Below are 20,448 nucleotides of genomic sequence, written 5' to 3'. Positions count from 1 at the left end.
TGTACCTAGGCTTTTAAGGGGCTTTTCCAACATAGGAATCACTAGCAGGAGACAATAGTTTTTAAGTGCCCTTCAAGTTGAAACTACGCACACAAAGAGCATTGTTATTTGAAGAGATTATCTGACATACTAGGTACTTTGTATTTGATGTTTGTCGCGAAGACATCTTAAGTACAACCTCATGACAGTGTTCTGCAAGCGTACCAAATACCGTATTACAATCATACAATTAATCCAACAAATTACTCTTATAAAGATGACTAACGCAGAGTCATTCGTAATGGCACAACACTCTGCGATAAAAGCAACTTGCGGCCAAGCCGAGCTTCTCGTAGGCACATGCCACTACGCGTGCGGTCATAGATTCAACTGGATTCTTGACTACGTCCTTCAACGAACGGGAACACGCTCACCAAGTGCCCATGATTGTCCCAAGTGTACCGCCGACCCCGTTTGTCTTATCTGCCTTCATCGCTTCGATGCTAAGGCGTTTGATGCTTGCCAAAGATGTGATTGCTTTTTCCACGAATCGCTTCTCGCAAACCGGCACAGGAAACTTAAGCAGATGGGTGTCAGGGCCGCCGAACATAAGGCCACCACTTTCATAAGAAACAAACTCGAGTTTGAAAAGAACAGGCTTCGGAGAAAGGGGTTTGTGGTGTAATTAATCGTACCTAAGTAGCAAATTATGGGACCGGAGATGACCGGAAATCTGCAGCCATTGCCGGCGCATATAACCGGTGATTTCTCTTAACTCCGGTAGGCTTGACATTTTCTTAGTAACAAGCATTTGTGACTGTGATTCCGTTAAATCATGAAGTAATATAGGTACCTACATCATACCCTAGGTATATTGCTGGGAAAGACATAGGTTAATTCCGCCCTTGGGAAAGCTCAGCAATCAAGTGCTCTAAACATGGATGGTGAAACCGGCGAAAGGAAAAGTCGAAAGAAACGAGCTCGACTAAGCTGTATGGAATGTAGAAAGAAGAAGGTATGTGGATACTAGTCCTTGCAAAACTCGATTTAATTTACTTATTGACATGATATAGTTGTCTTGTGATCGGAAATTACCTTGCCAGAGATGTATAAGATCAGGAAGACCAGCACGGTGTTCATTCGAGGCAGTAGCCGAACAGTCACCAGTCTCTAGCCCTCTTGCACGACAACAAGAGCAGCAGATTCACGATCTTCAAGTCGAGGTTACTGAGCTGAAGGCATTGCTTTCAGAAGCTGGCTTGATACGTGGGGGCGATAGCGCCACAGAAGCCTCACACGTAATAGACGTCGAATCTGGTCCCTCATCATTGAACAATGGAAAGCCTCAAGCAGTGGAGGACTTAATTGATGAAAGCCACGATACGGAAAAATCCGGCGTGGTAGAGGATATTCAGCAGCAGTACTTATCAACTTCCCAAAGTGATCGTATTGGCCAGGGTGCAAACCATGTCAACGACACACAACCCTCGGATCCAAGGAAAAGAACCCCTCAGGGATACTATAGGCGACATGCTCTTTTCCAATTCTTTAGTGAGGTAAGCTGTTCTCCATGCGTATCTCATAGGTCAAGCAAGAGTGCTTACATTTTGCACAGATACATGAATTATACCCATTCATCAAAGAAACAGCCGAGGAGTGGCTCAACCCCTTGGGGGTAAATATTACTAATGGGAAACTCAAGCCCACTGTTAATTTTCTCTCCGAGAGTGATAAAAGCCTTGAGAGGTTTCTTCCTCCAAAAGAGGATGTTGACATTCTGGTTTCATTGTACCTAAATGGCCCAGAACAACTTCATCGCGTTCTTCATATCCCTACCTTCAAGAGAGAATATACCAACTTTTGGACAACCCAAAGGGTAGACCATCCTACTATGATAGCACTGATATTGGCAATCATCTCCATATCATCTACTTATGCTGCTACTAGTCAATCTGCCGAAGTCGCGTCCGTGGCGATCAAGTACCAAGTTATGTCTATGCAGTGGATTTCTCTATGCGAAGAATGGTTAAGACAACAAAGTACAAAGCATCGCAGACTTGCCCACTATCAGATTGCATGTTTGATTTACCTTGCTAAACGGATGAACATCGTTGATAAGAAAAAGTGGTGGAAGGAGACTGGCTCGTTGATCCAAGATGTCATCGTACCTGGGCTAAATCGTGACTCTTTTTCGGCTAATGGCACACCTTACGTGAGGGAGTTGAAAAGACGAATCTGGGCTGTTATTCGAGAGCTGGATCTCCAGAACTCATATGAGTATGGTCTTCCCAGTCTCCTACACAGTGTTGATGATGATGTTACTCCTCCCGCAAATGTCAATGATGACGACTTCAACGAAACATCGAAAGATATACAATCAAAGCCATTGAACGAATACACCATTACATCTTATCAAGTTCATAGCGCCCGCAGCTGGTCTTTGCGTCTAGAGATATCTCAGCGTCTCTTTAGCACTAGATTCTCCAAAAGCCTTTTTTATGACGATGTCTTGAGATACACTCACGAGGTTACGCAAGCGATAGAAAGTATCCCTTCCTGGGATAAATATGACACAACTGGAGTAGGCGACCTTCGAACACGAGCACTTACACGCGCATTTTTGCTTTTCCAGCTCAAGAGTACTATTCTAGTTCTCCACAGACCTTATCTCCAGAAAGATGATAGAAGGTACTGGCTTTCGGAAACTGTGTGTTATCACACATCGCGTGATATTCTACTCTTAAACACACACTTAGCGGAGTTAGGGTCTCAGAGCCCAACGATGCTCAGAGAAGACCTCTTATTAGCTTCGCTGAACTTAGTTCGCGTAGCTATGCTTCGGCCTAAGGGTAAGCGAAAGATATTGCCTCTCAGGCAGGTGGTAAGAAAATTACTTATAGATAACACTAACTTCTTAAAAAGGACTCGTGACCAGTGTCGTGACTGACTATCAATCCACGATCGATCTACTTGAGAAATGCGTCCCGCTAGTGGAGGATATGCATTTAAGATGTTGCCATAGCGATCTCTGGTGCTTTATCACTATGTATGCAGCAAATATGTTGCTCGAGATACATCTGGGAAGGAAATCTCGCCAAACAGCTAAAGCATCATGTGCACGGAGGTTTCTCAGCCTCCACCACAAGCAAGTTGAAAGACAGAAGATGTGTCTCCCAAGTCACCAGTGTCCAGCACCTTCAGACCTTACAAACTGTGCTGACGTAAGTAATGCCCCTTTTCCTACTTGAATTTCCCTAGGCATCTGTGTACCTTGGCATGTAGCAAGGTAGGTGGTTAAAACGCTAGAGATATACTAATTTCTCGGGAATAGGAGCCTACCAGTCCTCAGCTCGTTGCTCCAGATTTTCTAGTGTCGGACTGGTTGGACAGCAACTACTCCGAGGTTAGTAGAGAAACATCGCTTTCTTCAATGGCTAACTCGTCTATAAACAGCCTGGTTTTGATTTCTTGGACTTCGATGTTAGCATGAGCAATGCATGGGGCATCTTAGAATAACTGCGACATACCGAATAGCCATCGATTGGGATCTGAGTCATAATCATATAACAACGTAACACGGATAATTCAGAAACTTAAACAATTAGCGAGTTGCGTAACCACAGTAATCATTCACCGTGGTAGAGTGAATATATCACCATTTCTAAGTATATACTAGTATAACCTAGGATAGCTATATCTAAGCCATCAAACTTTAAGTCTTTGGATAACCCCCGTGTTGTCATAGGAACACCCATTAAGCATAAATGTCTAACGCCACCGTACCATAAGTAAGTTTCTCTGGCTATAAGCAACTACTTTATATGAGATTCATGGTACGCAATTTGTCAAGGCAAATTCTGGTTGCCAATGTAATAATAACCTTAACGCGCAAAGAACGTTTCTGAAATTCAGATTTAACGCGGAATATACTACTCGACTTGTCTTGTCTATCTCACCTTATACCTAAACAATTAGCTATATTTATAACAACACTCACTTAAAACCAAGAACCACCATTCCCCTTACAAACACAACGAGATGGACCAAAACACACATATTGATACGTCCTCCATTCCCACAAAACGCGTCAGATTCAACCCTACGATCAGAGTATGGGAATTTATATCGGAACCCTTCGTTTGGGAGGAGCCGGAGCCAGTACCGCCACCGCCCTCATCATTAATAGATAAGATTTTCACTTGGCTCAAGAAATTCAAGGCTCTAATGTTTTGTGATGATGAGGAGGATCATGAATATTCAAGACATAGAAGACACCGGCGTCGCTCAAGCCGTCGAAGACACAGAAGGGAACCAATATACAGAACAGACTTTCCATCCGTTTGGATTCCATGATTATGAGGATCTCTCTCGGCTATCGATCCATCTACATATTAAGATGCCTGGGTTAGATTACTAACAAAGTGGCGACCACGGCTTGAATAACGACACAGAATATTCGACCACGAGCAACTTTACTGGGATCGGATTCTACCTACTTTACAATGGTGAAACTCATCTGTTTTCCCATGTCAACCGCCCCCCCTCCCCCCACGAAGATTCATGCCGAGGGTAAGAGGATTCCGTGTTGGAGCGGCGAACATCTCGTTACTTGCGAGAATTATCCCCCAGGGTGGTACAAGTTGTCAGCTTTATCGAAACCAACACCAATATCCCCTCAATAATCAACGCAATGCTTAGAATAATGGATGCACTACACTATGGCTGGTGGACTCGATATCGTACGAGTCATTTAACTTGGCCCTGCAGAGGCCTGTCGCCATTTGCAAGGAGGCTGACGAGTTATGTTGGTGGAGGGGATGCCTACAGGTTCATAGGTTGGGAGAAGGGAACCGGTGTGAGGCTAAGGAGCTTGGATGCAGAATGGCAACTCTTGTAACGATGCGTCGTCATCGTTATTATTCGGGTCATCGTTAGGGTTCACAGAAGAAATGGACAAATATCTACCTACCCACCAGGGCATATCTGAATCTTCGAGGCTTATGCGACTATCTCGGGAACTTTTTATTGTCATGTTAGTTGTAATGCCAATGAGTGCGTAGGTATTTTCCGTAAACGATCGCAGCGTGATACCTGATAAGACCTGTGGTTAGAATATTTGTAGTGGTATTGCATCGTTCGTGTATCCACACTAGCCAATGGCGGCTCAGAACTTGCATATGCAAAGACTTAAGGCAAGATAGTTGAAGATGCAGCGACTAATATTCAAACAATATCATATCTGACTCAGATATATTAGAAAAAATGACACGCCGAGCCGCGAAACAGCCTTGGAACTCAATGGGATGCTTGGCGGATGCTCTTCTTATAAGACCGACAGTAGGGTTGTGCAAATCTTATGTTTTCTATCTCATCGGACTCTCACATAACAATGATCTAGAGAAGATTGTATCAGTCTCTTCTATACAATGTTGAAACGCCTGCTCCTTGGGAGCTCTCTGCTTGTTGCAGTAGTGTCACTTTTACTCTCTCAATGGGCCATGAAACCGCCAACCCAGTATACTCCGTCTGTCAGAGGCCGGAATAACACTGTCCTCTTCATAGCCAACTACGAGTTCGGTCTTTCTAATGTACACCTCGCGACGGCGCACGCCCTGTTAGAACGCCACCCCGAGGTCCAAATACACTTTGCGTCGTTTGGGCCTACGTTTCCGAGGGTAGACCGTATCTCGAAGCATGGCCGCAGGTTGAATTCTTCCGCCGAGGAGATCGTGTTCCACGAGCTTCCTGCACAGCATCTATTCGCAAGAGCTATGGCCATGACGGGGAGGACGGCAACAAGCATCATACATCCGCCAGGCCGTGCGCACATCGACCAGATCGGCAAGGATCTTGCATTCTACGTTGCGCCGTGGACAGGAGAAGCGCATCTGGCGCTCTACCAACAGCTCACAGGTACCTACCGCTTTTGCTTTTCCGCGTTGGGGCTGGGGGCGCTAACTTGCAGCTCAACTACGCCGCAGAAATCATCGATAGGGTAGATCCCTCCCTCATCCTCCTGGACATCTTTTTCCGGCCTGGCCTCGACGCAGCTCGTAATCGGAAAAGGCTGCATGCCTTTGTCGTTCCGAATATGCCAATCGACGTCTTCCCGCTCCACCAACCTTACGGGAAATGGCTGTGGAAGTATCCAGTGTATGTACACGCATCTCAGGGTATGATGTATACGAAACTTACATGTTGTGTAGTATGGGCTCCGGTATTCCATTTCCCGTCCCATGGAGTAGGCTGTTAGATAATATCTACATGAATATTCGGTACTTCCATATCCTATCATCTATGCCCCATTTCAAGGACGGGCAGAAAATCATCCAGTCGAAAGGTCTAGACCGGGTTACCTACCACGATTTGTACCGCTCAAATGTACCATTCTTCATACAAGGTCTAGCCGAAGCCACAATACCCCTAGACCATGTACCGCCAAATGTGACCTATACCGGACCAATGTCCCTTTCCCTGTCCACGCCAGAAGAAGTAAGTCCGGAGTTAAGTCAATGGCTGGCCCAGGCGCCAACTCTTCTCGTCAACCTCGGCAGTTTCTTCGCCTGGGATCACAGTCGGGCCAGCGCCATGGCACAGGCCATCGCAGACATACTGCACGAGAGGGCTGGCCTGCAAGTGTTATGGAAGCTCCGCAAGACGGGAAAGGAATACGGTGGCGTGGCTTTTGGCGACGAGTTCCTGGACCCGGTACGCCCGTACCTCGAGAATGGACGCCTCAAGATGGTGCAATGGCTGCCTGTTGAGCCGGCGGCTCTTTTTGAAACTGGCCATATCGTGGCTTCGGTGCATCACGGTGGCGCGGGCTGCTTCAACGAAGCACTCGGGTTAGGCACTCAATCCGTTTCCCCTCTAGAGCGAAATACTAACACCTTTCTCACAACAGGACCGGTATACCCCATATAATCTTACCGCAATGGTTGGACCACTACAGTATCGCGCAACAGGCTGAATATATCGGGGTAGGAGTGTGGGCATGCCAGGAAACTGCTCCATCTTTCACAGCCGAATGCCTCCACGATGCCTTTTCTACAGTCCTTGGTAATGCTAAGACCGCTGTAGACATGCGAGACAAGGCAAAGCGGATCAGTGAGATAGCTCAGCGAGATCCTGGTCGGTACGTTGCCGCTCGAGGGATCGCGAAGTTGGCTGCGCATGGTGCTTGAAAATATTATCGTTACAACCCCAAAAGTATTGGAATTGAAAGAAAGAGGCAGTGAACAACTCCTCTTATGATTATATTTGCTGGATAAGCGGGTGTCACATATCTAGTGGAAGAAGAGTGGTTAGGATTCGGCGTGTTAGAGAGCTCGTAGCATGGGGACTAGGGAATTCCGGCTTTATAGAAGTGTGAATGTAATTTCAAAAGGGCCCCGGTGGACATTGAGTATTGAAAGACAAGTAAAAACTATTGTAATAATCCAGATAGGACTCTTGTTCATGTTCGTGGGATTACGCCAGCTGTTTTAACGGTACCTACACAATCATCGCACCCCTCCCCCTATTCAGGGTCTTCTCCACTTTTATCCATCATAAGCATCGTCACCTATTTCAACAATTTTCCACGACACATACTAATAAAATCAGACTTACAAGCCGAATATAAGATTTTATTTGATACTTGATATAGACAGATTTAGTATGAAAATACGGCAGCAAGCCCGCCTCGCCGTTCTCCGACCCGATCCCCGACTGCTTCGTGCCGCCAAACGGAACCCACCCCACATCGGGATCGCTCGAAGAATTAACATAAACCTGGCCGGCCTCGAACTCCATTAGCATGTACACCTAGATAGCAATTTACTACCACACATAGGTCCGTGACTTCTATCACGACGTCTTTAGGGGCTGTGCTACCTCAAGACGCGAATACGACTAGGTACGCTTACCTGTGAGATTATAGAGACGATGCAAATTGTATTCTGACTATCTTGTGTCACACCAAATCATAAATAAAAGAAAACGTTACGGAAACACAAGGCTCCTAATTAGGTGACCGTATATCTATTCGTTATTACAAGATTACCTACCTTGGCTCTATCATCATCGCTCGGCTGGCTCAACCGCCCCAACCGTGCTGGCCTTCCCAACGAACAAAAATGTTCCAAATCACCACGTTTCCCCGAGATCTTTGGTATATTCCTGCAAGTGTATATTCCTTGGCTTATACTTCCGAAGAATCCGGAAGTAATTCAGAGTATTCTGGCTGACATATGGCTGTTTTTCATCCTGTTCGCCCGACGGACTTTTGTCTCCACTGAACCCCTGAGCGTCCTTGTAGTAGCTTGCATTCTTCCAGATCGGCAGAACCCGCTCCCAGTCCGCCGTCTTCCAGTTTTCCATTCGTTCCTCTAGGGGCAAGTCGCTGCCGTTGAAGGGAGGGAGCGCCAGCCCTTTACGGTCTTTCTCGGTCATGTACTCGCCGTTGCAATACGTTTCCTGGCCCTCAAAGTGCTCCCGGAGGATTTCTTCCATTTCCTCGGGGCTCGGCTCGTCACCGACGCAGAAGTAATTCGGATTGCACCAGGGAGGCCCCCTGAATGAAATCAACTTCTCTACCGGACGTTGCCTAATACAGTATTGAGCACCCGATCTCTTGCATGCAGCGCATCTATCCACAGTCTCAACGCCTAGGAAGTTCAAGGTACAATTAAGTCCTTTTTCAGTACACCTCAAACAAGACCCCCCGTCGTTAACCAAAGCCCTTCCCGTGGCCAAATCTCTCTTAAGCTCCTTTACTCCGTTGGGCTGGGTTAGTCCACCCTTAGGCTCGAGACCTGGGGTCTTCGAAATGGGCTTCTTGCCTGCGGTCTCTCGGATGCTCTTAACAGAATCTTTAAGGTGTAGCGAATGTTTTGCTCCAACTTCGCCAGAAGCCTTCTGAGAATGAATGGACGACATATTGTTTTGCTGTAAATTCTTAACGCAGTAAGTATAAAATTTCGTGCCCAAAAGGATTGGAATACTAGAATGTTGGTATGGATTCGCTTTTCTTATCTATTGATGTCTGAAAGCGTTTATAGTCACTACGAACAATTCGAATAAAGGCTTTGTATGTCCTAGGTTTTCTAATTCGCCGGCTCTCTGGACACAAAGAAATCCTTAAAAGAAAGTTGAAAGAAATTGTAATTTCATCGCCGAAATTATGGGCCTTTGTTCGTCAATGCCTCCATCGTTTTGGACAATGGGTTCAATTGTAACCCTCGGCTAAAATGAACTCATATCACGAGTAGATGATATGTCTAAACTCAACTACCTACATTCATACCAGCACATGTTGCGCTTAAGACCTACCGGAATCATCCCTGCATGATATAGTGATTCTCGAAAACTACCAGTACCCAGAGGCATTCTCATAAACTTCTTCTCACCCAAATCTATCAGTACCTAATGTTGAGAGAAAAAGGAGAAGTCTTTCCCCCAGATTAGCTTGAACTACTGATGGTTTATACCGATGACCCTACATCTGGAAGTTGCTCTACAGGCGGTGATATGAAATGAACAGGCTTCCATATCTTCGCATTTTCATTCATGCGAAATTTGAAATGTCCCTTGTCTACGCGTTTCTGAAACCAACTATGGTTTTTCGCTTGAGATGCGTCTATTCTGTGCGCGGGCTCAACCATCAAACAAGATCTAATAAAACCCTGGCAGTCGTGGCTGGTCTTCTGATAAGACGGGTCTTCAAAGATACTATCAAGCCATTTACTTGTAGCAGCTTGGCTTGTTTTTACGAGGTTGCCCGGGATACCAAGATGGTCTGGCGATAAAAGGAACACCGCAATCATCCCGATAGACCAGATATCGACAGTTAAGCCATGACTTTGGCGGTATTCTACTTCACTGCTGGATAGTAAGTAATTGTTCAAAATACCACAAAGCACGCCTAGGTACTCACGGTGCCATGTAATGTCTGGTCCCCACGTAGCTAAGCATTCGCCCCGAAGCCTTCGATTTAGCAAAGCCTAGGTCACTAACGATGACCCTCCCTGTAGCATATGGCCCCGTGGAGAATAACACATTCTCTGGCTTTAAGTCGCGATGTGCTATATCGCCTCTATGCTATAATATGAGTTAGCAACGGCGAACCTGAGCAATCACCCTGGTACTCAATTAGGAAATAGCATTTTTAGAAGCAAGCCAAAAAATGGGGAGAGGCAAGGAAATTCGTACGCACAAGATATCTGATGGCATTCACAATCTGAAGAATAACAAGTATGGTGTCTTGCTCTGTAAAGACTCCTCGTACTAAACGCATTGAGAATAGGTCACCCCCTGTTGCAAGCTCAGTGAACGTATATAGGGTATGCTTCGACCGAAAGGCATATTCGAAGATGGGAAGATTAGGCTTGTATCATTGTTAGCAGGTACATCGATGGAAACAGAATAATCACACAATACATGTCTTAGTTTTCCGAGTATATCAGTCTCGTCTAGAATGTGTTGGATCACGTCTTGAGTGTCATCAAATCGATTGATATGGTCAAAGTCGTGGATTTTGCAGGCAAGCTGTCTCCCAGTCTTCACATCAACAGCTAGATGGACTGACGCCAAGGATCCACTCCCTAGAACTCGGTTGCTAATCATGTACCGATTGCTAAAAAGCTTCAGCTCATAATTAGTTCTATTCAAGAATTAAAACGACTCTTTAACTTACATTAGATTCTTTAAGTTGGATTGCCGTCAGCGGTGACTTTAATTCCGGACAGTCTAAGAGAGAAACGCGAAACTTCCAATGAGGTTTGATAGTGACCACAACGTCTCGACTGAGATAGAAACCTGGTGATGGACCTTTTTCTTTATTACCAATACAAGCTCCATCGACGTATGTGCCTTCCAGAGATTGACAGTCCCGGACATAAATCAAATAAGGGTGGGCACGATTGTCGTCTGGATCATAGATAATTGAATAGATGATGAAGTGCTGCCTCGAGACGTATGGGTGGTTTATGGAAACATCACTATCAAGTAGTTATTTAGTGAAGACAGCGAAAACATAGTATTGAAGCTTTCAACATACTTCATGTGATGATCCCGCCCAACCGTGATTGAACGCCCCGGATGCAGGGGGAGGTCCATGCACAGCTGTGAGTTATGGCGGCTAGCCTTTTCATCCAGTGATTTGTTTACATGAAATCCCTCTAGAGGAAGTTTACATCAGTGTCTCCATCATAAGACAAGATGCAGTCTGGTTCGAATATTTGGGCCTTACCTGGTGGTTTGCAGCCTTCTGAAGAGTCTCCATCGACCCAGAAAGATATCTGTGCGATTGGGCGAACCATGGTGCATGTAACAAACTGCAGCGATGGCTGGAGTAAATTGAGGAAGTGTTCATGATTGTAGGGGAGAAGTTAAAATTGAAACACCTGGACGTAGCAAGACTTATTGAAATATGTCACCAAAGCTGAGAAGTTTGACTTTCATGGTTTCCAGGGGATCTATTTAATGTAATGATTGCAATTGCTCTAATATTCAAAGCACAAGAGGCAAGCAGAGACCCGCTGAATCTAAATGATTTAAATGCAAGTGCGCCATTGCAATTTGAACTCTGTTGAAAAAGTCTGGAAGGTATGTACCTACCTATACTTGGGGCAATCACCAGCCAGGCTTTCGAGCAGGTGCCCACCCAAGCTTTGAAGCCATCATGGGAAAGAGCAATCTGTCAGGTCACGGTTGATGAGTGACAAGATACCGACCCATAGCCAACCAAAAATCCGAGAACAAATCTTCTTAATCATCAATGTATATATATTGCAGTGTCCAATTATTGCCCAGTGCATTCTAAGCACGGAATTTTATTTTAGTCAAGAGTTTGTGGAATCTGAAGTCGCTTCATGACGACGGAGCAAACATCTTACGTAATTATTCGCTCATAACTGACGGACATGCCAACTGTATGGCAGCTGCACGGCCACAGTGGTAAGTAAAGTTTCCAGAAATTTCCCCGCTGTATTTGCACCCGACAAATAGCCGATCACAACCCTAACATAATTTCCAACCATACTTCTTCAATTCGTGCCACTTCCAAAACTTCCTTTCCTTTCACCAAGCTTCATCATCAAAGCAACTCGTCCACAGCAACCTGTAAGTGCAAAACAACCCATCAATACCTGATATTATAACATCGCAATCTTTCCATTACCAACATTGATTCATCTTCTTACCGGTCAATTATCCGCGCGCATTGATTTCTTTCCTTTCGCGCGGTTGACTCGTACGATCTTTCCCCAGCTTCCCCGCGTTCGTCATTAATCGCCCACCACCCACTTACCTCCACCATATTCACAAGACCGGAAAGAGTATCAAGCACTAACAACCCCCCATAGTACAGTCGCGAAGATGAGAGCTAAGTGGAGAAAGAAGAGAGTTCGTCGCCTCAAGCGTAAGAGGAGAAAGATGAGAGCTCGCAGGTATGTTTTCGTGCAACTTCCACTTGATTGAACCCAGTATTGATTGAAACCTCTCCGTTACAGCAAGTAAACAAATCACATCTACTCGATCTCAGCGTCTCTCCGCCAGACCGTATCGCGCGTCATGACACCCACAAAGACCAATCAACACATGGCATTCAGCACATGGAACTCGACTACGGTGATTATTCCTCGATTCAAGGCGGTGCTCACAAATGACACCAAGGATATCAACAAGGGTTGGGCTGGTGCTGTGGAGGATTGGTACAATGGCGACAATAAATTGGACGGATGGTTCGCTGGTCAAACGCCATCGAGTGGACCAACTATTTGTTTACGCATCGCAGAGCAAGAAGCATCATTGATATGCTGCTCATGAACATTGCAGTAAAATGGGTTCTTTAGCTATTCAATCGACTTGCAACTGTTGACCCAAGTACATTTTACATTTTATTTGTGACGAAGTAGAATTGCGTGAATCTTGAAGGTTGTGTGGCCAAATGTCAATGACGTCGTCGTTGTTAGCTACCCCTCTTTCGAACAATATGACAATCTGATTCCTAGTCGATCCATAGCATTGCAGTCTCTGCACTGTAATCTGAAAAAAATGGGTTATACAGAGCCTTTGGAATTTCGAGGAACTTATCGATTATTAACTACTCGACCTACTATGTAGCTAGAATGTCCTCGGTAAATCCTAAGAGCTTTACGCATTAGGAGAGCTAGGAGAGGTATGAGGTTGTTCAAATTGTGTTTTGCGGACCCGTTTGCAGCTAAGCGAGTAGCGCAATCTTGGTTACTCAGGTACATAGATACTTTAAACTGTGGGGTGTAGTCACCGCCTGCCTAATTCGTCTTGCTACTTGCATTAACGGCAGATTTCTCTTTTTTTTTCCTCCTCTATTTTTCATCAAGTCAATTCCTATTGTCAGATGGATTATTAAAATTGCACCACCCACCCGTGAACCTCCGCCTTTCTGAACCTTTCGAAATCAATAATCTTGGCAAATCATCTTGACCATGGCGGAACATAAAGAAAAGAAAAGAAAGCGTGGTGAGGACGGAGGTCAACGGCCAAAGAAGAAGGTGGCCGTTCAAACTCCTTCTGAACCTCAACCCAACTTCATCAAAGTCTCTTCCGTCCAAACGGCAAAAGATTTCCCTCCAGTAATAGGTATGACTTGTTGCTCCATATCAGATAATTTCTAAATATAATTTAACAACCTCTTTTCTGTAGCTACCTCACCTGGTCTTTGTCTTCCAGATTCAATGAAATTCCAGGCGTATACCACACCCCAGTCTACAAGTTCCAAGCGAAACAAGAAGTCCGATTCTCGTGCACCTAATCTTCTTTTACATTCGTCTTCACACGGGAAGTTAGATTATACAGCAAAGGAAGAAGGCCCTGGTGGTCGTGAGTCGCATCTTAAGCACTACATCGGAGTCTTCGACCCTGAAACTGGGAAGTTGGTCGTAGTAGAAGCTAAGAAGATGGCCGTCCGGGGTGTCGTTCGATCACAGAAGCCACCCGAGGATATTTCAGAGAGAGAAGCCTCCAAGGTAACGAGATACCTTTTCGTTATTTAATTGGGAGATATCTAACCGTTCTATAGACAATGCTAGAACTGAGAAACAACCTTGGCGAAGCGTTTGGAACCAAGAAAGCCAAAAAGGCTCTTGCTGCGATTACTGAGAATGCCATTGCTCCAGAGCAGGCCATTGCCGATGCCGGAGGAAGCCCGCAGAAGCTCAGCTCTGCTTCCAAGGCCCTGATGGAGTCAATCAACGATGTCACGATAGGAATGGCATCTAAAGAGGACCTCCAAGCTCAGGTCGATTCAGCAAAACCGGTCCCTCCAGGCAATTTCGATGCCACGGAAATCCAGGATGTATACACGCCCGAAGGACTGATCGGAGGCGACACATTAAATGCCATCCCGGTCAGAGACTGGCAGGAGCAGCTTAAGAAAGGAGTCAACAAGACAATGACAAGTTCATTCGTTGCGAGCAGGCTAGTCCCCGTCGGAGAGGGTCCAAATCCAGTTCACAGACTACGAACTCTTCGCTACCTAGACTTCCTTATCAAATTCGCCAAAAGTGCGAAGCCTGGGAAGGAGAGAGGTACAAAGCGAGTCCCACCAAGAGACAAATTAAGGGAACTCTTGAGCCCAGCGCCTGAACCTGTTGTCGAGAACATCAGACGAAAGTTCTCATCTAACGGAGAGATGAGAAAATTCCATACTGACTTGATATACACTTACTGCTGTGCCCTCGCGTCGATCCTTACTAATTATAGCTTCGATACGAGCCGCATCAGATTTGACCTCAGTCTGGACGAGAAGCAATTCGGCCAATATTTCCGCGAAATCGGTGGTAAGGTTAAAATCGAAAAGGGTACAGAGAAAGGTACACATGTGCAAATGGCAACTTTGGCATTGCCACTACAATTCCCGAAGGTTAGATATCAACGCCCACGCGGACGTTGATACATTAAGAGAATCATTACGGCGCAATCGGTCATAGAGCTTCTTATAACAAAAGTAAGCTTATCGTTGCGGCGTATGTTGGGCTACCGCTAAAGGACCTAGGCATAGTTGCTAGAACGGACGTTGTTAGGTGGCGTTTTAGCAGTCGCTTCATCTTTAATTATACGATGGACAATCCTTGGCAGATCGCTCTTTTACGACTACCACCCGATGTGTCTACTATGGTCCATATCGGCTCAGTTAGATACCCATAGGTTTCATGGACTCGGAATTTAGACCTCTCATTGTATTCTTAGTGATCAGACTTAGCATGGCCGTATAAGTCTGGCGGGGGAGCTCCTTGTTTCTTGGCAATTGCGTCTTCAATTTAAGACAGGCCACTAGACCTTAGACCCAGCTTGAGAATTACGCGATGAGCCAGGCGTCCTGTTAACTCTTGGTCTTTCACCTAGCCTCAACTAGCCCGGAAGGATGCAATGAATAAAAGTACACCTGTCTAACTTTCTCTATGTCTTGTTGAATCCTACTACACCCCCAGGTAGTGGTATGTATGTTATGTAATAGATGGCCCATTTACGTCCGGCCTCCCGTAGCCTTGCTAAGTTCGGAATGCATCAAATTAACGGGAGGATCCCGCAGCACCAACCGGGAGCTCGCCGGAGCCGGTCTTTGTTCGGTCGCACTTCCTCAAGTCGAGCGTCCGAATTTGTACGATACTCGGAATTTATTACCTACATAGTACTATTCGCAAGCGCCAACATTTATGGCGAAATAACCTGGGTATAGTTCTTTTTTCCCCTTTTCGACGACTATAACTCGGAGCGCCAAGGCTCGGTGAGAATTTTCATTATGTTACTTAACCCGCGGAAAGCAGTATTCGCACAATTGGACCCCTGGAATGGTGCAATAGATAAGGTCGCAACGACCAGTCCTCGTCCGCCCGCATGACGTGATCGCAAGAGGTACCTCTTAAGCAACCCCAAAGTTTCGGGGTATTGCACCGGAACGTGTTAGCGGCGATGGAGGATGTTGTTAATATAAATCTCCTTGGGCCAGACCGAGAGAATCCGGGGAGGTGTGTTACACGTACGGACCTACATAGCTATCGTCGCGTAGATTGCTAGCGAAGCACGGCGCTGTATCTGTTACTGCAGACTAGATTTGCATATCTATCGCGAGTCCTACCTAATTCACGCGCAATTGAGAAATTGCCGTGACGCGGGAAAGCATAATGGCGGGCGATCTAAAGGCCCTCGAGGTCTCCGACCCGAGCTCGGATATCGAGAAATCGGCCACCACGAAAGAGACAGTGAACTCGAGCCGCTCTTCCAAAGAGATACCGACACCGACGACAACGACGAAAGCCGAAGTGGAATACGGTTCGACCGACGACCACGTGTTCTCGGACCCGGCCGTGGCCGAGAAGTGGCGCCAGGTGTACGAGAAGGCGCGGTACGAGAACCGGCACCGCTTCGACCCGGAGTACAAGTGGACGGCGGAGGAAGAGAAGCGGCTGGTCAGGAAGATTGACGCGAGGATCATGGTCTGGGCTTGGCTCATGTTCTGCGCTCTCGACATGCATCGTAGGAATATCAACAGGGCTATTTCAGATAACATGTTGGCCGAGATTGGTCAGTCTCCTAGTTCTATTGTGATCCTATACGGCCGTCTGTCCGTCTGTCTATGAGTAGGATCTGGGTGCTGATAATTGGAATATAACAGGCATGAACACAAACGACTACAACTACGGCCAGACCATATTCCTCGCCTGCTTCCTCGCCGCCGAGCTGCCCAGCGGGCTTATAAGCAAGAAGCTCGGAGCCGACCGGTGGATTCCGACGATCATGGTGGGCTGGTCGGTCACCGCCATGTCGCAGGCCTTCATCCACAACCGGTCCTCCTTCTACGCCATCAAGGCGCTCCTCGGCCTGCTCATGGGCGGCTTCATCCCCGACATCGTGCTGTGGCTCACCTACTTCTACAAGAGCAGGGAGCTCCCGCTGCGCCTGGCCTGGTTCTGGACGGCGCTCAGCACGGTCAACATCGTCGGCTCGCTGCTCGCCGCGGGCATCCTGCAGATGCGCGGCATCAACGGGTGGAGCGGCTGGCGCTGGCTGTTCCTGATCGAGGGCCTGATCACGACGCTCATCGGCATATTCTCGTGGGGCCTCATGCCGCCGGGTCCCACGCAGACCAAGCACTGGTTCCGAGGCAAGAACGGCTGGTTCACCGACCACGAGGAGTCCATCCTGGTCAACCGGCTGCTCCGCGACGACCCGAGCAAAGGCGACATGAACAACCGGCAAGCCGTCGGGCCTAGCCTGCTCTTCAAGGCAGCCTCGGACTGGGAGCAGTGGCCGCTCTACATCATCGGGCTCACGACGTACATCCCGCCGGGGGCGCCGACCAACTACCTCTCGTACATCCTGCGGCAGATCGGCTTCTCCGTCTTCGAGGCGAACCTGCTCGCGATCCCGTCGCAGTTCCTGTTCGCCGCCAACCTGCTCGCCGTGACGTGGATATCGCGGCGCGTGAACGAGCGCTCCATCGTCAGTTCTAGTTCTAACGTCTGGATCTTTCCCTGGGTGCTCGCGCTCGTGCTGCTGCCCGCGTCCGCGTCGCCGTGGGCGCGGTACGCGGTGCTGACGGGCCTGCTGTCGTACCCGTACTGCCACGCCATCCTCGTCGCCTGGAACGCCAAGAACAGCAACGCGGTGCGCACCCGCGCCGTCTCCGCCGCGCTCTACAATATGTTCGTGCAGAGCGGCAACATCATCGCGGTCAACATCTACCGAGACGACGACCAGCCCTTATACCGCCGCGGCAACAAGATCCTGCTGGCCATCACGGTGTTCAACATCGTCCTGTTCTACCTCGTCAAGGTGTTCTATATCTGGAGGAATCGGGTCAGGGATCGGAGGTGGAACGCGATGAGTCCGGAGGAGCAGGAGAACTATATTTTGACGACGAAGGATGAGGGAATGCGGAGGCTAGATTTCAGGTTCGCTCATTAGGGGCTGGTTTGGATCATGGTGCGGGACTAGCGGAAAGTTCGGGAATATGTCGATCCGCCTCTGTATAGTATATACGCACTGGCGGCATTGTATGATATGTCCTTGAGTATTCCCGGACTTTGAAGCTGTGTCAGACATTTCAACTATACCGACATCCCTTCTCATTTGAGAGCCCTCTTGAATATAGCGTCGCTTGATAAATAGACACATATCCACTCTAGAGTCGATGAGGCTCCGAATAGAATTATGAAATCGTACACCGCGAAAAACACTTGGCATGAAGTGATCATCCGGATTAGTAGTCCAGCCGTTTACCAACTGTGCCTGATAAGTTTGCACTGCCACGTTGTGAAGATCCCAAAGATCAAAACGTTCGTGGATTTACTGATCCACATACCCAGCTAAATTGGGTGGTCATTTCGTGCGATCTGTGAGATCGCACTTATGGATTAGCAGATCATGACATCTTACCAAGTTACATAAGGATTCGTCTAGTACTATGTAGTAGTAAATCCCGTTCGCCGCTCTGCCGTCTTGGGTTACTGCATTAACTCTTGTGAAGTTCTTTCAAGACGGGTGACGTTTCGTCTGGGTCTCGAATAGCACAGGCCCCATGTGCCACACATGAGACAGGGGGGCAATTCTCTCTCTTGATTGGTCCCTGCTGGCTATTCTGACAGGTACCTAGATACCTGTCATCGCTTCCCATCTCAAACATCGAATTGTTCTTCTGATGATTCGCTACCTTCCGATGAGGCTGTGTGTGATTCTGGGGTAAAGCAGGAGACTTTAGTCCATAAACCGCTAGATATATGCCGCACAGGACATCCGGCACTAAGTCCCTGAGTCCTATGTTAGTTTAGCTCCAGGAGCCAAGTCTAGACAAACAAGCTTAACTATCACATTAAAGTTGCCCAGGTAGAGCCGCACGCGGAGCCGGACGAATCAGGTCGCAAGCTATAGTGTTTAGGACATGGGAGAGGTCCTCGATCTTGGCGCTTTGAAGATTGACCGGATGGACGACCATCCGGAGGGAAGAAGGAGATCATGAGAATTATCGGGCAGAGAGCATGTCGTTAGATCGCCGCCTAGGTAAGAAGTATATATAGAGAATGATCTCCTTTGCAGTGAATATGATCTTCTTATGAATACCGTCGTATGATCGCGTTCTGGTAGATCATACCGCTTCATTCTCCCTCTCCTTCATTTTTTTCTTCGACGCCCAAGAGGCAGTCTTGATTTCCGTTCTTTATACATAATAATATTATCACAGTCCTTTGAAAGGCCTTTCTTATTCATTCCTTCTTGCTTCTGGAAAGCCAAACTTTCAACATGCGTTTCACTCAAGCTTGTATGGCCTTGATGAGCCTGTCGTCGCTCGCTGCGTCGGGTAAGATTCATGACTCCCTAATTCGAGGTTTCTATAAACTAACAGTTTATCTCAGCTCCGACCGATGCGCTTATACCGGCATCTAAGCGAGGGTTGAAGTGGAGACCACGACGTTCTCCTCTTACTATCGAGCAAGTAGTGCAAGAGACGAATATCATCGTCGTACAAAATAATCAGGCGCAATTGGATGCTCTTCAGCAACTAGCCGAGCAGGAGTTGGTTGCACTCGCGCAAGCACAGTTGGCCCTGGTCACTCAGCTAGAAGATGTCAAGAACAACATCCGGCTCAACCACTTCAAGGCTCGTTTCTCACAAGTAGTAAGTTTACCACATGGTACTATGATTCGTTCGCCTCGGTTGGCTAATTGATAGACAGAATACTGTGATCGTTACAGTATCGACAGTAATCGATGCTCGAGCGGGCAAGGGAAATCAAATGAGATACATGGTGAATCAGCAACTCGCCGATAACGGAAAGCCTGAGAGCCAAGTCATGGTCATGGTCTCGGACGCGCAGACCATGACTCTTGGTGCATCGCAGACAGTCGACCTTGCAGGCGTTGCAGCAGCCACCGCCGCCGCCAGCCAGCCCTCGCCACCCCCCGCACAAATCGTCAACCAGGACCCCAACGCGCCCTTCGGTAGCGTAGGTCAGAGTATGCTTCTGCCCATCGGTGCGCAGGCGCCGTCTATTGACCTCGTCTTTGTCGACCCGGCCGCCATCATTCTTCCTAACCAGAATACCCTGTTCGTCGAGAGCACCGACAGCTTCCTCCAGGACTGCGGCTTCTACCAGTCTAACAACAACGCGTTTGCCAATCTGGCATCGCAGTCGTTCACGTCGTTCGAGCAGATCACTGTCGCAAATGGCGCCGTTTCGATTGTCAAGCAACAGCAGAACCAGGTCAATGTCGTCGTATAGGCCTATACGGGTGATATTACGTAGTTGATTGTTCTACCACGTCAAGCGAGCGAGTCTCGCGGGTACATTAATTTGTCCCTTGATTCAAGATACCCGCCGTGGATGTTCATGTATATTTTTTCTTAATTCACATTTGGAGGCTACGCGAGCCGAGGCGTCCGGATGTCCGAAGGAGATGAGAAGCATTCTTGCGCCGAAAAGGGTAGTGGACCTAATCGGAATCACGCAA

General features: G+C 47.4%; 8 protein-coding genes across 8 annotated transcripts; 6 read left to right on the top strand and 2 right to left on the bottom strand.

Annotated features, from left to right (window-relative positions):
* The first annotated feature begins 67 nt into the window (after positions 1-67).
* On the top strand, positions 68-784 carry F4807DRAFT_412819 (uncharacterized protein). Its single transcript, XM_047996810.1, has one exon. It carries the CDS (start codon positions 182-184, stop codon positions 662-664), a length of 483 nt encoding a protein of 160 aa, XP_047857593.1. The 5' UTR covers positions 68-181; the 3' UTR covers positions 665-784.
* Positions 785-790: 6 nt separating this feature from the next.
* On the top strand, positions 791-3,635 carry F4807DRAFT_310353 (uncharacterized protein). The gene is made up of 6 exons (XM_047995041.1): positions 791-994; positions 1,053-1,535; positions 1,595-2,828; positions 2,902-3,200; positions 3,311-3,382; positions 3,433-3,635. The coding sequence occupies exons 1-6, from the start codon at positions 917-919 to the stop codon at positions 3,493-3,495; spliced, it is 2,229 nt and encodes a 742-aa protein (XP_047857592.1). The 5' UTR covers positions 791-916; the 3' UTR covers positions 3,496-3,635.
* Positions 3,636-5,235: 1,600 nt separating this feature from the next.
* F4807DRAFT_310336 (glycosyltransferase family 1 protein) lies at positions 5,236-7,356 on the top strand. Its single transcript, XM_047995040.1, has 4 exons — positions 5,236-5,892; positions 5,961-6,132; positions 6,186-6,824; positions 6,884-7,356. The coding sequence occupies exons 1-4, from the start codon at positions 5,406-5,408 to the stop codon at positions 7,161-7,163; spliced, it is 1,578 nt and encodes a 525-aa protein (XP_047857591.1). The 5' UTR covers positions 5,236-5,405; the 3' UTR covers positions 7,164-7,356.
* A 659-nt stretch (positions 7,357-8,015) lies between these two features.
* F4807DRAFT_471563 (uncharacterized protein) lies at positions 8,016-9,083 on the bottom strand. The gene has a single exon (XM_048002931.1). The coding sequence runs from the start codon at positions 8,896-8,898 to the stop codon at positions 8,107-8,109; it is 792 nt and encodes a 263-aa protein (XP_047857590.1). The 5' UTR covers positions 8,899-9,083; the 3' UTR covers positions 8,016-8,106.
* Positions 9,084-9,891: 808 nt separating this feature from the next.
* Positions 9,892-11,279, bottom strand: F4807DRAFT_457155 (kinase-like domain-containing protein; the record flags this gene model as incomplete). Its single annotated transcript, XM_048000996.1, has 6 exons — positions 9,892-10,059; positions 10,175-10,345; positions 10,399-10,602; positions 10,655-10,958; positions 11,018-11,138; positions 11,210-11,279. The coding sequence occupies 6 exons, from the start codon at positions 11,277-11,279 to the stop codon at positions 9,892-9,894; spliced, it is 1,038 nt and encodes a 345-aa protein (XP_047857589.1).
* Positions 11,280-13,325: 2,046 nt separating this feature from the next.
* F4807DRAFT_412806 (RNA polymerase I associated factor, A49-like protein) lies at positions 13,326-15,391 on the top strand. Its single transcript, XM_047996809.1, has 3 exons — positions 13,326-13,581; positions 13,645-13,967; positions 14,021-15,391. Exons 1-3 carry the CDS (start codon positions 13,428-13,430, stop codon positions 14,891-14,893), a joined length of 1,350 nt encoding a protein of 449 aa, XP_047857588.1. The 5' UTR covers positions 13,326-13,427; the 3' UTR covers positions 14,894-15,391.
* Positions 15,392-15,902: 511 nt separating this feature from the next.
* On the top strand, positions 15,903-18,181 carry F4807DRAFT_310024 (MFS general substrate transporter). The gene is made up of 2 exons (XM_047995039.1): positions 15,903-16,524; positions 16,616-18,181. The coding sequence occupies exons 1-2, from the start codon at positions 16,125-16,127 to the stop codon at positions 17,905-17,907; spliced, it is 1,692 nt and encodes a 563-aa protein (XP_047857587.1). The 5' UTR covers positions 15,903-16,124; the 3' UTR covers positions 17,908-18,181.
* A 568-nt stretch (positions 18,182-18,749) lies between these two features.
* On the top strand, positions 18,750-20,426 carry F4807DRAFT_471555 (uncharacterized protein). The gene is made up of 3 exons (XM_048002930.1): positions 18,750-19,297; positions 19,353-19,615; positions 19,674-20,426. Exons 1-3 carry the CDS (start codon positions 19,240-19,242, stop codon positions 20,217-20,219), a joined length of 867 nt encoding a protein of 288 aa, XP_047857586.1. The 5' UTR covers positions 18,750-19,239; the 3' UTR covers positions 20,220-20,426.
* The last annotated feature ends 22 nt before the right edge of the window (positions 20,427-20,448 follow it).

This window comes from Annulohypoxylon truncatum (genome assembly GCF_022578515.1).
Source record: "Annulohypoxylon truncatum strain CBS 140777 unplaced genomic scaffold F4807scaffold_5, whole genome shotgun sequence".
NCBI lineage: Eukaryota > Fungi > Ascomycota > Sordariomycetes > Xylariales > Hypoxylaceae > Annulohypoxylon > Annulohypoxylon truncatum.
This window is presented reverse-complemented; position numbering and strand designations above follow the sequence as displayed.

Bases quoted from the DNA above. Each gene is read 5' to 3' on its own strand.
- F4807DRAFT_412819 (XM_047996810.1), top strand. From the start codon at position 182: ATGACAGTGTTCTGCAAGCGTACCAAATACCGTATTACAATCATACAA.
- F4807DRAFT_310353 (XM_047995041.1), top strand. From the start codon at position 917: ATGGATGGTGAAACCGGCGAAAGGAAAAGTCGAAAGAAACGAGCTCGA. The intron at 2,829-2,901 runs GTAAGCGAAAGA...CTTCTTAAAAAG, and splicing joins AGCTATGCTTCGGCCTAAGG to GACTCGTGACCAGTGTCGTG. The intron at 3,383-3,432 runs GTTAGTAGAGAA...GTCTATAAACAG, and splicing joins TGGACAGCAACTACTCCGAG to CCTGGTTTTGATTTCTTGGA.
- F4807DRAFT_310336 (XM_047995040.1), top strand. From the start codon at position 5,406: ATGTTGAAACGCCTGCTCCTTGGGAGCTCTCTGCTTGTTGCAGTAGTG. The intron at 5,893-5,960 runs GTACCTACCGCT...ACTACGCCGCAG, and splicing joins GCTCTACCAACAGCTCACAG to AAATCATCGATAGGGTAGAT. The intron at 6,825-6,883 runs GTTAGGCACTCA...TTCTCACAACAG, and splicing joins TGCTTCAACGAAGCACTCGG to GACCGGTATACCCCATATAA.
- F4807DRAFT_471563 (XM_048002931.1), bottom strand. From the start codon at position 8,898: ATGTCGTCCATTCATTCTCAGAAGGCTTCTGGCGAAGTTGGAGCAAAA.
- F4807DRAFT_412806 (XM_047996809.1), top strand. From the start codon at position 13,428: ATGGCGGAACATAAAGAAAAGAAAAGAAAGCGTGGTGAGGACGGAGGT. The intron at 13,582-13,644 runs GTATGACTTGTT...TCTTTTCTGTAG, and splicing joins AGATTTCCCTCCAGTAATAG to CTACCTCACCTGGTCTTTGT. The intron at 13,968-14,020 runs GTAACGAGATAC...ACCGTTCTATAG, and splicing joins CAGAGAGAGAAGCCTCCAAG to ACAATGCTAGAACTGAGAAA.
- F4807DRAFT_310024 (XM_047995039.1), top strand. From the start codon at position 16,125: ATGGCGGGCGATCTAAAGGCCCTCGAGGTCTCCGACCCGAGCTCGGAT. The intron at 16,525-16,615 runs GTCAGTCTCCTA...GGAATATAACAG, and splicing joins TAACATGTTGGCCGAGATTG to GCATGAACACAAACGACTAC.
- F4807DRAFT_471555 (XM_048002930.1), top strand. From the start codon at position 19,240: ATGCGTTTCACTCAAGCTTGTATGGCCTTGATGAGCCTGTCGTCGCTC. The intron at 19,298-19,352 runs GTAAGATTCATG...AGTTTATCTCAG, and splicing joins GTCGTCGCTCGCTGCGTCGG to CTCCGACCGATGCGCTTATA. The intron at 19,616-19,673 runs GTAAGTTTACCA...ATTGATAGACAG, and splicing joins AGGCTCGTTTCTCACAAGTA to AATACTGTGATCGTTACAGT.